Source organism: Phocoena phocoena, chromosome 11 (assembly GCF_963924675.1).
Source record: "Phocoena phocoena chromosome 11, mPhoPho1.1, whole genome shotgun sequence".
Classification (NCBI taxonomy): Eukaryota; Metazoa; Chordata; class Mammalia; order Artiodactyla; family Phocoenidae; genus Phocoena; species Phocoena phocoena.
Genome location: NC_089229.1, coordinates 101,815,485 through 101,832,479, shown reverse-complemented (window position 1 = coordinate 101,832,479; position 16,995 = coordinate 101,815,485). Strand labels below are relative to the sequence as shown.

At 59.1% G+C, this 16,995-nt stretch overlaps 1 protein-coding gene across 1 annotated transcript in view; it reads left to right on the top strand.

Annotated features, from left to right (window-relative positions):
- MICAL3 (microtubule associated monooxygenase, calponin and LIM domain containing 3) overlaps nt 1–12,007 on the top strand; it is a 98,392-nt gene extending 86,385 nt beyond the window's left edge. Inside the window, exons 29-31 of the mRNA XM_065886646.1 lie at nt 11,420–11,519; nt 11,676–11,749; nt 11,823–12,007. Coding sequence (XP_065742718.1) covers nt 11,420–11,519; nt 11,676–11,749; nt 11,823–12,007 — 359 coding nt within the window. The remainder of the gene's footprint in view (nt 1–11,419; nt 11,520–11,675; nt 11,750–11,822) is intronic.
- The last annotated feature ends 4,988 nt before the right edge of the window (nt 12,008–16,995 follow it).

Sequence of the window (16,995 nt, the reverse complement as noted above, 5' to 3'; positions counted from 1 at the left end):
TTCCCAGAACTTCTGTCCAAATACATGTCTCCTGTTTCAAAGACGGGCTGCGGTACCTCCGTTGGGAGATTCCCACAATGCATTTGGAAACACTCGACACAGGAACCCAGTACTTCGCTTTTCTTCTTTTAAGCACATCACTTCCTAGGCTCCCTCTTGGCAGAAGCCCCTGGGGCTCTGCTCCCACCTGACAGAGGTCGTCTTTGAGGCTCAGCGGTGCCTTCTCTTGGGCTTCTGTGTCCCATGCCTCCTGCTCGTCTGCTTGCCCGCGGCCGAGCCTTTGAGAAGGCCACTCGGGCTGAGTAGTGCTGGTCAGCTCCTTCCCTGAACTGGCCATTCGGTCTCACCCGATGGGCTCTCTGAGGGGTCAGACTGGTGGCCTAGCTGCCTTCCAGAGAAGGCTCGCGTAGTTCTGAGTCTCACGTATATCCGCACGGCAAGTTTAGCTTCAGAGCCTTGGATAAGACGGAGACTCGTGAGGTTTCTGGTCTGGGGCAGCTGGGAAGCCCTCTTTGTCTCTGGAACCCACTGGATCAGCCTCAGTCTGCTTTCCGGTGTGTGTGTTTTGGAAGGAGCCCTCGTGTGGAACCAGAGGCTGCCAGGACCAGCTGTGAGTTGTGGAGGAAAGGGTAGCGAACCGCAGCCAACTCCACTCTGCGTGCATTACGGTCCTGGGGGCCGCCCTCGCTCACAGCGCCTGTGTTGGGGTCCTGGAATATGATGAACAAGAATACGTTGCCGCCCGTTGCCTGCTCTTGGGGGCCTGAACGCAGAAGATACAGGGCCTCCTTCATCTCAGACCGTCCAGCAGAAGTGCTTCTGCTTCTGGTGGGGTCGGTGTGGACAGGGCAAGCTGAGGGCTGGTTCCTGACACAGCTTTTTTAGGGTGTTCCCGTTTCGCCTTCAGCCCCTCAGCCTGGGGCTTCTCATATTCAGCAATTAGGTTCGTAGCCTTTGACCTGCCCTTGAGTTTTTTAAAATCTTAGATGAGGTTGAGTCCCAGCAGGCTTCCCAACCAAGCCCAGGCTTCTGTCCTGGCCGATCACTTTCTGTCAGTGCAGTCACCTGTGGTTTTCTGTGATCGCCCCTCGCACCCAGAGGTCTGTGGCTACAGTGTGCACATGGGGGAGGGGGCACCTGGGGGGACACATGCTTTCCAGCTGCCACCTGTCCCCCTCCTGCTGCGTCTCTGGGTGTTTCTTATGCTTCACGCCGTTCATTGCTCGAGGCTCGGGGGGACCGGAGGGTTATCTGATGCAGTAACTCTCTTCACCGATTCCTTGTTGTAGACTATTGGGGAGAGTCTTATTACACTGACCTCATCGACTTGCGTCTGGGTGGTATGTATGCAGCCCTGTTGCTGAACTAACCCTGCTGATGCCCCCCTCCCCCGCACCTGCTCACAAACAGCAAGAAGTCATCCCGATAACCAGCAGATGGCAAAAGCACAGGCCCTTTTCCAGCTCAAAGGGAGCAATGCCCGACCCTCCCCCTGCCCGTATGTGCTCCAGGGGGAGACCTGAGATAGCTTTTGCTGCCCGGGGTTATTTTAATGTTTTATAAATAAAAGTTCACCTACCCCAGCCTGTCAACCTCAAATCTTCACTCTGGTCCCACTAATATCGTTGGGTTGTTTGACGGTAGGAACACACACGACACATTCAACACGCACGCATACACACACACTCTACCATGACCTCCCCTCGAAGCACATCCCTCCCACTCCCCCCAGGAAGCTCACTGCCAACCACACTGGGGAACCAAACACACAGAGAGATCGGCCTCCACTGTCTCCGTCAGGGCGTGCTCGGGCGCCCCCTGAGAGGTCCAGGTGCCTGGGAGTGGTGTCACGGTGATTTCTGCCCAGATTCACCAGACTTGAGGCTGTGTTGACCGATGCCTCTGAGAAGGTACCCCCCTCCTTGCTCTGTCCAGGGACCTACTTTGCAGCTCTTTTCAACCAAGACAGGAAAAGTCCCAGGCAGTGGTCCTCCATGTATGGTCCCTGGAGTGGCAGCATTGGCACCACCCCTTGGGGGCCTGTTAGAAGTGCAGGTTCTCAGGCCCCACCCCAGACCTTCTGAGTCAGGAACCCTGGAGGTGAGGCCTGGTTACCTGCATTAACAAACCTTCCAGGCCGTTCTCATGCCTTCTAAAGTGGAACCGCCATCTCAAAGGAACTCAGTGTGTTTGTTGTCTTGCATACAAAGCTCACCATTTGTGTCGGATCAGAGAAACAGCCAAGGCCTGAGTCTCACCTCTAGACCTTGGGCACCTTTCCTCCTGGAAGGCTGCCCTCGTATCAGGAGCCGAGGCTCCCGGGGCCCAGCGCCTTCTTGGAGTCCTGAGTCCTGGGTCAGGCTGTCTCACCTCTTCATCTCCCCATGCAGGCTCCATGCCTGAAAGTGCTCTTGAGACAGACGAGGGGACAAAGGTCACTGTCTCTCGTATTTTACTGTAATCCCATCCTTTTGAGTCACTTCTTGGCCCATTCATTTAAAAACCAAAGCATGATTCTGATTGCGACTCAAGACAGAGCCCTGGCCTTAGAGAGGCTCCACCAGTAAGGAGGCTCCCAGCCTCCCAGCCTCCTTGGGGGTGGGCTGTCGCTGGCCTCTGCTCTGCTTTCTCACCCCATGTCCACGGGTTCGCCCCTCTGCATGGCCCTCCAGGTCCCCGAGCTTCTGGTGTCAGGTGCTGCCACCTCGTGGCTGTTGCTGCTGTAGAAGGGCTGATGCTTACACCCCGACTAACAGACCCCACCCCTGACTAACGTCCTGGGCTCCCTTTCCGCCGCTTCCCGACACCCCTGGGCAACGTTTATGTCGATTCCAAACGAATGTGACAAGTGTTTTTTTGTTTAATTCAGAATCTACTGGGAAGAACTATCGAACCCGTTTCTTTAAAATTGCGTTTGCCCTTCCCTCCCAGCTCGAGTACTGTTGCCACACTGATTACCTCGTGTGGCTAGTTTTGTTTTCTTTGCTCCTGTTGGCTTGAGGGATAAGATGTTGGCCGTTTCCATTTCTGTGTCCCTGGACTTCAGCTTCTAGCCTTCTGGGTTTAGAATTCCCACAAATTCCAGGGGAAAATGAAATAAATAGAAAAAGGAACTCAGTGTATCTCTGAATTGTGAACACCTGCACTAAACACCTTATGACCCCTGCTGCCTGATTCACTTCCTGCTCTGTCAGTTCTCTGTGATTTCTGGGTAAAGTCCAGCCTCGGCGGGCTCTGCTCAGCACACAGAGGCTGCTGCCCTCCCGCAGGGTCTGGGAGGAGAACAGATGCCAGAATCAGCCCCCTTTTCAGTTCCTGATGCTGTTACCTTCTTAGAGTGCTTGGTAATCTCATTATTTGGGGAAATTTTACCCTTTTGAAATTTGGAGCCCGAAGTGTAGAATCTGATTGCTTCTCTACTGTTGTATCCCCAAAGAGCCACAGGGAAACCCAGCACCAACCTTACTTCCTGCGTGGGTAAGAGGAGGCCAGCCTCCAGATCCCTGCCCGGCCTCTGCCCACCACACAGACGTGCTTCCGTGGAGTCTTACAGTGGCTCTCAGCTAACCTTTAAAGTCACCAAGTCTGTTAAAAGCCTCTTTCTGAGCCACAGAGTATAAAGATCCCCTTTTCACAAAGCTGAATCTTGTGATTTCAAAGGACAGAGGCAGCGTCCTCCCTGCCCAGCCATCAGTCTTGCTGCACTAGACCAAGGTAGGCGACTGGACATCTTCAGATAAAAACATCTCTTCTGCAGAACTTTAAATTAGAACTATATACACCTGGGGACTTCCCTGGCAGTCCATTGTTTAAGACTCTGTGCTTCCAATGCAGGGGGCGTGGGTTTGATCCCTGGTCGGGGAGCTAAGATCCCCCGTGCAGCGCGGTGTGACCAAAAAAAAATTAATTGAAATACATACACCTGATTTCTAGTTTTCAAAGACCTCACCTCGTGATTTGTATGTCTCAAGGGGACATTGAAAGAACATGAGTGGTTTAGAAACGTAGTGGAAAGGACTGGGGAGGGGCTTTCATTGTTGCTGTGAGTTGTGGCGGGAAGGCAGGGAAGCACGTCCCGCCTGCCCACTCCCCCTTCCGAGCCCGCCTGTGCTGTTTGCCCCACTGAGTTGATGCTAGCAGATTTTGGGCTGGTCTGTTCGGTTTGAGCATTAGCCTGGCTCTGGTTTTGCTTTAGGAACTTTAAATCCTTGAGATTCCCCAGCATTCCCGTGTGTGTGCGTGTCCCAGCCTGTGTGTATACATGTGTGTGTGTATGTGTGTGCGTGTGTGTGCGTGTTGGATCTCAGTTTTCACATGCATTTTTTTTCCCTTCGTTTTTCCCCAGTCTAGAGGTTTGTTCCATACTGAGTTTTCTTAACAAGGTATCTCCCCAGCTGTCTGTCTGTCGGCCAGGTCTGCCGGGCAGAGCCTTCCACCCTGTCAGATGCTGCATGCCGCCCTACGTCTTGCAAACCAGCCACTCTGTCTCCAGCTACCCTGACGTTCCCTGTAGTAGGGTGATTGGGTGGGAGGGAGGATGCAGTGCTGCAGGCAAAGCCTTTACGAGGAAGCAGGGGAGATGGAAATATATAGAAAGAACAAGTGGAGGGGGGTTGCCGCAGGACTGGTCGTGGGTGCCCACTGTTCCACAGCCTGCAGGGTCCTGGACCGGCCCCGGGCCACCAGAGAGGCAAGGCAGTCGCTGGAGAGCACCTGACTTAGGGAGACGAAACCTGGCTTCAGGCCCGCTTCACCGTGTTCCCAGCCCAGCCACTCGCCTTCTCTGGGCTTCTCTGTTAGGCGGGGCGCAGGCGGCTTGGTGGCCCTTCCAGGTCTGGCACCCGAGTGGGCTCTGTGTGTGACCCCTGTCCTCCAAGCTGCGTCCTTTTGTTGGGTTTGCCTGGAGCCTCTGTCGGTCCTCTAGGAAGGGCCCTCTGTGCTGGGAACGGGAGAGCGAGGGTGGGTCCTAGTCGGGCTGCACACCTCAGACCCTCTGAGCCTCCGGCCCCTCCTTTGACGGCAGAGCTGCCGTGCCTGTCTGGCTGGGCAGCCCCCGGGGCCAGTGCAGGGGCCAGAGGAGGCCACACAGGTGCCCGTGGTTTGAATTCTGACGCACTGCCACGCTCATGTCACGCGTCCCTCTGGAATCCATGAGATGTGCCTGGCTGCACGATGATAATCTGCAGCTTTTCAAGTTCAGTGACACGCGTTGCTTGACCCGAAGTTGGGGAGGGTGGGTGCTGACGGCCACCCTGCAAGGCCGCACCTGGCACGCGGGCTCTGGGTGCTCTGGGTGGCAGCTGGGGTCAGAGTGAGTGATGCACATGGACAGGACCCCATCTCCTCGACCTTATACAGAAACTAATGTCAACGACTTCTATTTGCCCTGAGTGTGACGACCTCTCTGCCCTTACAGCTGGTGAACCAAACCTGTGTCTCTCATGTCTCCAAATGAGGCAAGAGACTAGCTCCAAACCAGCGTCTCTGTGTCTCCCTTGCATGCTCGTTTCAGGTTCAGGTCTGGGGTGGAACTCCCCTTGTTTGGCTGATTTTTTCCTTCAGTTTCTTCTTTATAAAACAGTATTTATTGGGTGTTTTTTCTGATTATAAAGTATACATTATGGAAATATCAGAGCGTGCAGGAAGGCTAAGGAGGAGAGTCACAACCCGCCCTTCATGGCCTCTGGCCATTCCACATGTGCTTTCCTAATTTCTGTCTTGAGTCCTGTTCTGCGATCTCATGCCGTGTTCTGTGCTGGAAGGGCGTCTGAGGACGTGGGCTGCATACAAGGGCTGAATGCTGCGTTTTGTGATGTCTAGAAGGGGAAGCACATTCTTACCTATGCTGCCGGCGCGTGCCTCTTTGTTTCGGATGCGTGTGGCTGTGTGTCATGTCCCTGTCCCTTGCTAACAAGCAGGGATGCTGTTCCACTTTCACTGCAGCCTGTTTGCATTTAACATCTATCCCAGGAAGCGTCAGAGGTGGGGACCCTCTAGTTTGTGGGCATATCCAGGTGTCCTGAGCACCAGCCTTTAGACAGAGAAGGTTGGATGTAGATGAGTTATAAGTTGGGGGTGTTTGTAAGAAAGGAGGGCTCGCGCCTGCCCCAGTGACCAGCTGGTCACGCCACTCGGAACTCTGGACGTAATTGCTGCACATGTACCACACACACACACACACACACACACACACAGCCTCTGCACACCTACCACACACACAGCCTCTGCACACCCCCCACACGTACACAGCCTCTGCACACCCACCTCACACACAGCCTCTGCACACCCACCACACATACACAGCCTCTGCACACCCACCCCACACAGCCTCTGACACCCACCACACACACACAACCTCTGCACACCCACCACACACACACAGCCTCTGACACCCACCACACACACAGCCTCTGCACACCCACCCCACACACAACCTCTGCACACCCACCACACATACACAGCCTCTGCACACCCACCACACAGCCTCTGCACACCCACCTCACACACAGCCTCTGCACACCCACCCCACACAGCCTCTGCACACCCACCACACATACACAGCCTCTGCACACCCACCCCACACAACCTCTGCACACCCACCACACATACACAGCCTCTGCACACCCACCACACAGCCTCTGCACACCCACCTCACACACAGCCTCTGCACACCCACCACACATACACAGCCTCTGCACACCCACCCCACACAGCCTCTGCACACCCACCCCACACAACCTCTGCACACCCACCACACACACACAGCCTCTGCACACCCACCTCACACACAGCCTCTGCACACCCACCCCACACAGCCTCTGCACCTCTGCACACCCACCCCACACAGCCTCTGACACCCACCACACACAGCCTCTGCACACCCACCTCACACACAGCCTCTGCACACCCACCACACACACACAGCCTCTGCACACCCACCTCACATAGCCTCTGACATCCACCACACACACACAGCCTCTGCACACACACCACACACACAGCCTCTGCACACCCACCACAGCCTCTGCACACCCACCCCACACACAGCCTCTGCACACCCACCTCACACACACAGCCTCTGCACACACACCACACACACAGCCTCTGCACACCCACCACAGCCTCTGCACACCCACCCCCCACACACAGCCTCTGCACACCCACCACAGCCTCTGCACACCCACCACAGCCTCTGCACACCCACCCCCCACACACAGCCTCTGCACTCCCACCCCACACACAGCCTCTGCACACCCACCACACACACACAGCCTCTGCACACCCACCCCACACAGCCTCTGCACACCCACCACACACAGCCTCTGCACACCCACCCCACACAGCCTCTGCACACCCACCACACACACACAGCCTCTGCACACCCACCACAGCCTCTGCACACCCACCACAGCCTCTGCACACCCACCCCCCCCACACAGCCTCTGCATACCCACCTCACACACACAGCCTCTGCACACCCACCCCCCACACACAGCCTCTGCACACCCACCACAGCCTCTGCACACCCACCCCCCACACACAGCCTCTGCACACCCACCTCACACACACAGCCTCTGCACACCCACCACACACAGCCTCTGACACCCACCACACACACACAGCCTCTGCACACCCACCACACACACAGCCTCTGCACACCCACCACACACAGCCTCTGACACCCACCACACACACAGCCTCTGCACACTCACCACACACACAGCCTCTGCACACAGCCTCTGCACACCCACCTCACACAGCCTCTGACATCCACCACACACACACAGCCTCTGCACACCCACCACACACAGCCTCTGACACCCACCACACACACACAGCCTCTGCACACCCACCACACACACAGCCTCTGCACACCCACCACACACAGCCTCTGACACCCACCACACACACAGCCTCTGCACACCCACCACACACACAGCCTCTGCACACAGCCTCTGCACACCCACCTCACACAGCCTCTGACATCCACCACACACACACAGCCTCTGCACACACACCACACACACACAGCCTCTGCACACCCACCTCACACAGCCTCTGCACACCTACCCCACACAGCCTCTGCACACATACCACACACACAGCCTCTGCACACCCACCACAGCCTCTGCACACCCACCCCCACACACAGCCTCTGCACACCCACCTCACACACACAGCCTCTGCACACCCACCACACACACAGCCTCTGCACACCCACCACAGCCTCTGCACACCCACCCCCACACACAGCCTCTGCACACCCACCTCACACACACAGCCTCTGCACACCCACCACACACACAGCCTCTGGCCTTAGTCGTGAATTTTCACCCAATATCAGATTCATGCACAAAGCCCTGTGGAGAACACAGAGAAGAGCTTAAAAGAAAGAGAAAATATGGCAGTTGCACTCACCCCGTTGCAAAGTAAAGGGCCTCTCAACCAACAGGTGGCTGCTTGGCCCTTGTGTTCACCTAAACAGGCTTGTTTCTAATGGTCCAGGCCCTGCCTACCACGTGGGGCCATGGCTCCTGCGTGTGCCCTGTGGTTCTGTGATGGTCCCTTGCTGACGGTCCCCGCTCCTGAGAGCCCCAGGCCCCGAGTCTAGAGATGTCCTCTGCACGACTTCCCAGCTTTGTTTCTGTGAGTTTTTGGCGTGTCCTGTCGTGCAGTCCGCAGTGTGACAGCGTCCCCAGCTGTGGCGTCGACCCTCTGCAGAGAGGGAAGGGGCAGAGGAAGAGGGGCAATCGGCTCTCTCTGGCTGTGGGGGGACAGAGATTTGGGCAGTGGGGACCGCCTCCGTGGGGACACGCTGGACCAACGAGCCCTGGCTCAGAATCAGAGCATCACAGGTGTCAGCCCTGGAGGCCCATCAAAGACTGAGCGCTGCCTCCGTGGCGGGGAGCTCCTCTATGGGTTCAGTGCCCAGAGAGCCCCCCAGCCCTTAGATTCACCCACGTGGTAACATCTGAGAACTCTCACTCAGGCCTGGCTATTCCACGGCAGCGGGCAGGCCTGCTGGCACTTTGGATGTTTTCACCGAGGGATCCCCAAACCCAAAAGGCCCCCAGATTGTCATCCCCAGCTCTCCCGCCCTCCCGGCAGGACCACAGGAGGAGGGAGCCCGCCCTCCCCAGGCCCGGGTCTGTTCCTGCTCAGTCTCTGTGCCGGATACAGGACTGAATTCATTTGTAGACGTGTTTCCCTCGCTTCTGCTTTTCCATTTCTTGTATTTTTTCTTTTCCTCCTGTTGTTCCTTTCTCACTTCGTTTGCTTTCTGTCCTCTGCTTGTTCTCACTTCTCCTCTCCCTCCCCCTCCACTTCCACCTCCCCCTCCTCTCTGTCCGTCTCGCCTCGTCCTCCTTGTTTGGCCCTTTTTGAAGTTGAGCCCAGTGGCGGGACTCCACGACGTAGACCTCTCTCCTTCTGCCCTTGCTGTGTCCAGGAAGGTAAAGTAAACCCCAACCTTCTCCCCACCGCCTCTCGGGGGGCCGTAGCAACACTAGTCAAACAGGGACCGGAAACCCAGCTCTTTCTCCTTCTTCTGGTACCTGGTAGCCCTGTTACAAACCCCCTGAGTATGTGGCAGTCCCTTACAAGGTACAGTATCCCTTCGACTGTCTCGGGGGGCTGGGGGGCGGGTGCAGGCAGGGAGCAGGTCCAGGTCTGGGGGCCTCAGGCTGCAGGCATCCCCGGTTCCAGGCCACCACTCGTGGTCGGGCCTTTCAGCCTCCAGTCCCGCAGATAGAGGGACCGGGACGCGGGTGAGGAGCCCTGCCCCGTGCGGCAGTGACGTGTGCTGGTGACGTCGAGGAATACTGTCCTTACAAAGACTGTTCTGCACAGATGCCCCAGTTCCTTCCAAACCACTAAAAGCAGACTTCTCTGCCCTGTGTCTTGCTGAGTGTGTGTGTTTTAAGTTTGTCTGGTTTGCAGTCCCTTGTGGTGGTGATTGTCGTTGACAAGGCATGCGGGCGGGGCCGGGGAGTGTGACCACGGCTAACCCGCTAACCTTCCTCTGCTCTCCCCGGCGCTCGCTCACCGCTGACCACCACCAGCTGCGTCCACCTCGGCCGTCCCTCCGGAGCTGGCTCGAGCGCTTCAGGAGGCATCCTGGCGCCCAGAGAGCTTACCTGCCCCGGGCCCCGTGCTCCCCGTACGCCCCGCGGGTGCCCTGTGCAGAGCCGCTCAGGAAGGAACGCGCGGAGCTGGATGGGGGCTACCGGGCGGTCGGGAGTGCTCTGGCCCTGGTGCCCAGCACGCACTCCGCAGCGGCCAGGACCCAGGACAGCGCAGTGCAGACGTGGCCCCTGCCCTCGCGTGTGGTGGGAGGTCGGGGTCCCTGAGAGCCACCCCGTGTGTTCCTGGGCTTGGTTTTACTGGGAGAGGACTTCTGACCAGTGACCCGTAAAGCAGAGGCACTTGGAGAGACCTCCCCGTCCCGGCCTCTTAGCCCAGCCGGGGGTGGACTTGTGGGGCCCATGAACACCTGGAGTCCTTGGCAGAGGTATTGGATGTGTTCACGTGCAGTTTTCCAGGAAGAGAGTCCCCAGGTTTCCTGAGACTGTCGAGTGGCTTGTAATCTGAAAACAGCGAAGAGCCACCGCAGTCTGGCTTCTGCGTCTGGGCAGGACCCACTACGGCCGTGGGCTTCCTTGTGTCCCCTCCGTGGGCTGTGGCTCCTTGGAAAGGTCTTCCTTCCCTCCTGCGGCGGCTGAGCCCGAGGGGGCCAGGCCGCTCCTGGTGGAGACGGGTGTCAGCTGAGTAGGGTGCACCAGCCCCAGAAGCTGCTGCTGGGCTTGGATCAGAGCAGGGGCTTGGGGGGAGCCTGCCGTCTCCCTGCCCTGGTGAGAGTCCCCACACCTCCCAGGGACGTACTGCGTCTGCCATGCAGGGGTCGTGGCAGCATCTGTCAGGAAGCCGCAAGTTGAGAGGCACCTCCCTGGTCAGGGTATCGGAAACGAGGAGGCTTCGGGGCAGTGACCCTGTGGAGGTGCCGTAGTGAGTGTCCCCGGAAAGGAGGGCCGAGTACCCTTTTAATCTCCATTTGCCTCTTCATTAGACTGGCCTCAGAGCAGGCCTAGTACCTAGCAAGTACCAAATACGCGCTAGATGAATGAAAAAGAGAAAAAAGGAGGGCAGAGCACTGAAAACATGCCAAGAGAAAGCAAGCGGCCGAGCAGGAAAGGTCCAGGCGAGCTGCCTCCAGTGGCTGGGGCGTGAGGCCGGCCGGAGGGACAGAGGAAGGTGCAGGCTGGGGACCCTTGGGGGTGGGCGTCCTCGTGCCCGAAGGCAGACTGGGCCTGGCCCGGGAGCGTCAGGCAGCGCCCTGCTGGGCTCTCTGCACACTTTCCCTGTTGCCGCGTCCGGGCTGGGGACGACGGCACGGCCTGCCCGACACGCCCTCTCTCGGCAGGCATGGGCAAAAAGGACGACCCCAAGCTGATGCAGGAGTGGTTCAAGCTGGTGCAGGAGAAGAACGCCGTGGTGCGCTATGAGTCGGAGCTCATGATCTTGTGAGTGGCCTCGGGTCTGGGGGAGCCGAGGTGGGATGTGGGCGCAGGGCCCATCGCAGCAGGAGCGCAGCCCCCTCCCAGTTTAGGGGGTGCGGAACTGTGCCACCCCCCACCAGTCACTGGCTCGTTTTCCCCCCAAATCCCCGGAAACCCCAGCGCCCGGGAGCTGGAGCTGGAGGACCGGCAGAGCCGGCTGCAGCAGGAGCTCCGCGAGCGGATGGCCATGGAAGGTAGGAGGGGCGGGGAGGCAGGTGTGGGCCGCTGCCTCTGGCGCTGGGGACTCACGTGTTTGGTTCTGCCCAGATCACCTGAAGACAGAGGAGGAGCTGTCGGAGGAGAAGAGGATCCTGAACGAGATGCTGGAGGTGGTGGAGCAGAGAGACGCCCTGGTGGCCCTGCTGGAGGAGCAGCGGCTCCGGGAGAAGGAGGAGGACAAGGACCTGGAGGCCGCCATGCTGTCCAAGGGCTTCAGCCTGAACTGGTCCTGAGCGCCGCCCGGCCCTGGCTGGTCTGTGCACCGTCCGACCCGGGCTGGCTGCTCCCAGACCACCCAGATCCGAGGTCGGAGTGGGCCTGCTGCCTCCTGGGAGTTTGCACTCAGACCTCCTCGTGGCTCTGAGAAGCAGTCAGACACCAAGCTGTGGGAGCCCCAGTGAAGACGGTGGTCCAGTAGTGCAGCCTCCTCGAAGAGGCCTCCCTGCCCTCCTGCTTCAGAGACGGGGAACGCGGATCCTGGGGGGACGCCTGGTTGATGGGACGCGGCTCCGCCCCGATCCCCAGGCCCAGGGGGCCAGCGCAGACTTCATCCAGGGCTGAGGAGGCCCGCCCCGCGGCCCAGTGCCACGCTCCAGGCCTCTCCTGGCTGTGGCCTGAGGCCTGAGGCTGCTGCATTTGCTTTTAATTCACAACACTGGAAGATACTGACTTCAGGGTCGGGCAGAGACCCTCTTCTGGCCCCACCACAGGCCTTCGGCCTTGTCACGGGCTCCTCGTGGCGGGCGGGAGGCCTCGCCTCGTTCCTGGGTTTGCCCCGAACGAAGCTGACAGCCTGGGAGGTGTGGCCTCTTTGTCAATTAACTTATTTTTTTAATACTTGAAAAGAAGCAACTTCACTTTTATATCTTTACCAGGACACTCATTGCTTGGCACCTGGGTAGGGGTGTGGAGGTGGGTCCCAGCTGACCGCGCTGTCACTCAATTCATTACTCTTTCATCGTGGGGCTGACCTGAACCCTCAGGTCAGCAAGACCCCCGTGTGGGCCCGGCGTGCAGCGCCCGTCCTCCTGTGCCCGGCCCCGGGCGTCCGTGTCTACACCGCTCGCTTGTCAAGGACGCGTTTGAGCTGCTGGAGGCCACACCATGAGGCACAGATGCCTCTTGGCCTCCCTGTTGGAATCCTGGCTCTGCAGAACCCATTTTTCCTCCATTTTGGTGCCGAGATCTCACCTGCCACAGCACGTTTATTAAAGAAAGTTTTAGGCCGGCTACACCAGCGCGTGGGACCCTGCTCAGCGAGGCCCAGATCCAGCCAGCTGGAGCTGCAGTGACGGCACACTGGGGGACTCCAGTTGGGGCCCCCCACACACACACATGAGCTCCGGCCCAGCTCCAGCCCAGCACCTCTTCGTGGGGAGGTACTGGACAGGAAGCACCGCGGAGCCAGCTCGTGCCGTGGCTCAGCCAGAGGCCGGCAGTGTCCAGCCTGCAGAGCCACTGTTAGACTCTGCAGGGGCCGTGCTCGTCCACAGAGGAGCGAGGGCAGTGCCAGGCCAGTCCCGAGGCCCTCCAGCCGACTCCTGGTAGAGCGGGACTGCGTGCAGGGAAGAGAGTGGCCTCAGGGCAGGACAGGGGGCGTCCACACCGACCTTGGGACGTCCCTGGGGAGCCACATCGTGCCTCAACTTGAACAGTCATTCTCACTGCAAAGGAGCAAAGAGCTGTCTTCTTCAGTCTGTCCCAAAGCTGCCGTCTGGAATCCAGGGCACGCGCTGCTCCAGCCCTCGCGGCTCTGACCGTCACCTCTTGCTTGATGAGGTAGAGCCTCCATTTCTATTCTCGTTTCTTAGAAGGGGGAGCGGAGGGTGTTCTAGATCCCATCCTTAAATCCCAGCCTTCCAATAAAATTGGGCTTGGGACAGGATTCATCGCCTGTGTGGCCTTTGCCTACCCTTCCTACCCACCGCCCCGGTGCACCGCAACTGCCAGGCCCGTCCCTCGAGCTTCTGCCCACCCAGGACGAGGACAAGTTTACAGAGTGGCGAGGAGGGACATGACACCCGCCCCTGCGGAAGCACACCGTGCCTGCAGGAACGAGGACGGCCTGGAGGCTGCAGAGAAGCTCGGAAATGCTCCGCCACTCCCTCCCGCAGGGCTGCGACTTCAGGTTCTAGTCGAGCACTTTTTCTGAAAGCTCCCGTTTTATAACCACTAGTTTGCAGGTTGTTGTAGTGCCCTGCTGACGGGCTGCATGCAGTGTTTCCCAGCTCTGGAAATGCACTCAGCTCCTGTCAAGTCCCCTTGAAGGCAGGGCAACAGGAAATCTCTCTCTGAAATGCCACGGCGTGAGCAGGCCCAAGCCCGAGGCCCGTGCAGGGAGAGCCGGGTTCAGCTCCAGCAGGGCCAGGGCGGCAGCGCACCTCGCCTCAGTCCGAGGCCACCAGCGGCTCCACCTGAGGGTCCAGTCCTGCTCAGATGGCGTCTTCTGGCCTTTGCCCCGGGAGCTGTCCTCCAGCTGCTCTGACCAGCAGTGATAGACTATCCACTATCTTTTCAAAGAGCAGAATTTTTTCAGTGGGGCAGAAAGTGGAGAGAGTTTAAAGAAAATTTTAAAGGTGGTAACAACTGATCTACAAAGGGGAATGGGCCATTTTATGCGCAATAAAAGTTTTTAAAACAAGTACGGAGGGTATTCTTGGCATGAGCCAGGGCACGCTTTTTGGTGGGTTGGTGTCCACACGTGGTGGCACCTGTCAGTGTGTGTATGGGTTTGAGGAATACAACCTTTGTGCTTTCTCAGCCGACTTTATTTTTGTCCATGTTGTCCTGGTCTGGCCACCTGCTGACACCCGTTGAGAAACTGTGTGTAACACCCAGGGTGTACGAGGCCGCCCTCCAAAGCAGCGCCAGGACCCTCCCGGAGAGATGCGCGTTCTGTGAAGTGGTCTCCTCGTCAGGGTGACCCCGAGGCCCTGGCAGCCCGGTGCTGTGGGCTCTGCAGCCTGCAGGCCTAAGTCGATGAGATGTATCCACGTCCCCAAGTACATTCAGAGCACAGGGTCTTGGGATCCCTGATGTTGAGGCCCCAGCGCCCTCCTTGTGCGCTGGCCGCGGGGCGTGTGGCTGGCCTCTGTCACCGTGGAGCTAATCCCAAAGGCACAGGGCTTCCCTCTGGGGTGGCAGCGGGCGGGGTCAGTGCTGGGCCAGCTGATTCCCAGAGCCTCTGGCACCATGTGCGCATCAGGTAGAAAAACAAGCAGCGTGGCCCTCGATTCCTCAAAGGAAGTCTGGGTCAGGGACTGTGCCTGGTGGGGGCAGTGGGGCTGGTGCCATCTGTGCTGACCCCCTTTTGTTCCTAAGAGGGGACCCTTGATCAGAGATGGAGACAGGCAGGGTTTGGCTGTGGTTCACAGGCACCCACGTGGTAGGAGGTGATGGTGGCTTCAGGCAGACAACTGAGGGAAGGCTGCCCTGCAGCTGCCACCATTCGTCCAAGAACCCATGTCCGTGGCTCCAAAATCCCTCCTGAACCCTGATCCCCACGGTCCCAGAGTGGGAAATGGGAAGGACAGAACCGGCTGTTGTATTGCCCGGGAGACTCCCCGAGTGCGGCTCGGCGGGGAGGGAGGAAGCATCCCCGGGTGGGCCAGCACCCACAGCGCACAGAGACCTCCAGTGCGGTGCCCAGGGGCCGGGGCTGCCGGGCTTGGCAGGGAGCGTTTTGTGGCAGCCCCACGCCCATGTCCCCTCTCTGAGGTGGCCTTGCAACTTGGACTTCAGCGGGGCAGTGGAGAAGGCCCCTGATTCCAGGACAGACGTGGAGAGAGTGCCCAGGGTGCACACAAGCACACACGCTGCCCCTGCTGGCTGAGGGTCTCGGACCTCTCGGGGTTTCCGGTCACTAAGTCACTCAACAACCCGCTTCCGCCGCCTGCAGCGTGTCCAGGGCAGCGCGAGCCGGGGAGGCGCTTCGGCCCGCACCCGCGTCTGCCTCAGGCAGAGGGAGCAGCGGGACGGAGCACGCGGGGGCAGAGAGGGGGCGGCCCAGGGGCGGAGGGCGTGGGGACTGGGGGCCCCGGGCGGTACTCACCTCTCTACCTGTCCTTTGAGGTCCACAGCCTCGGCTCTGTCTTGGTGGGAAAGCGCCTTGAAGGTTGGGAGCTGGTCCACCCCCGCCCAGGGCCAGACCTTTCTCCAGGGCTGTGGTGGCCCTCCCTACACGTCAGCCAACCTCCCGCAGCCTCCAAGCAAGTTACTGGGCCTCCCTGGCCTCCCAGACTGACCCCTCTGAATGCACCACGACCCACTGGGTTCTGTGGGGCGGGCGGGGAGCACAGAGGAGGAGCTTGGAGGGGCCTGGGTGCTGGAAAGAGCTCTCCCGGCCTCTGCTGGTCTGGCTCTTGGTCTAGAGCGGGGAGGGCCCATGGCCCCGCGGCCCGATTCCCACTGCACGCCTGGTACCCACAGCCCTCGGGATGTGAGATGTCAGCCCTCGCGAACTGGCTGTCAGTCTGCATCCTGGTGACGGGATGGAGGAAGGCTGGACCCCACAAATCCCGAGGCAGCTGGGCGCCAGGAGGGAAGAAGTGGCGTCAGCGGCCGTGGAACCCTGACCCCTAGAGAAGGCTGGGGCGGGGGTGCTGTGGGAGGTGGAGTGTGAGCCTAGCTGCTGCCCAGAGCCCCCATCCCGAAGGGATTTGTCTTGGGGAAGTCAGAGGCCTCACCTCCTCAGCTTGAGGGGACAGGTGCCCGTCGAAGCAGCAGCGACTGTGGGAGTCCCCTCGGAGCCCTGGCCTCAGCCCTGCAGGCTCCAGGGCCCCTGGCTGGTCCAGCCCCACACAGGCCCCGCGGTGCAGGCAGCTCAGGAGGAGGGCGGCGGCACATCCCTGTGCCCCCTTCTTCCCCTTCCTGCCCCTTTAGAGCCCAGCTCCCTCTGCCCGGACCACCTCGCACACGCAGACCTCTGGCTCCCGGCTGCCCACATCATGGCTTGGTGTTTGTACACATTACAGATCAGACGCCAGTAGGTCTTAACATCCATCACCTCACATAGTTTTTTCCTGCAGTGAGAACTTTTAAGATCTACTCTCTCAGCAACTTCCACATACATGACACAGCAGTGTTAACTACAGTCACCATGCTGAACATTTCATTCCCAGGACACATTTGTTTTATAACTGGAAGTCTGTACCTTTCGACCCCCTTCACCCATTTCACCCACTCCCTGTCCCTGTCTCTGGGAGCCACGAATCTGCTCTCT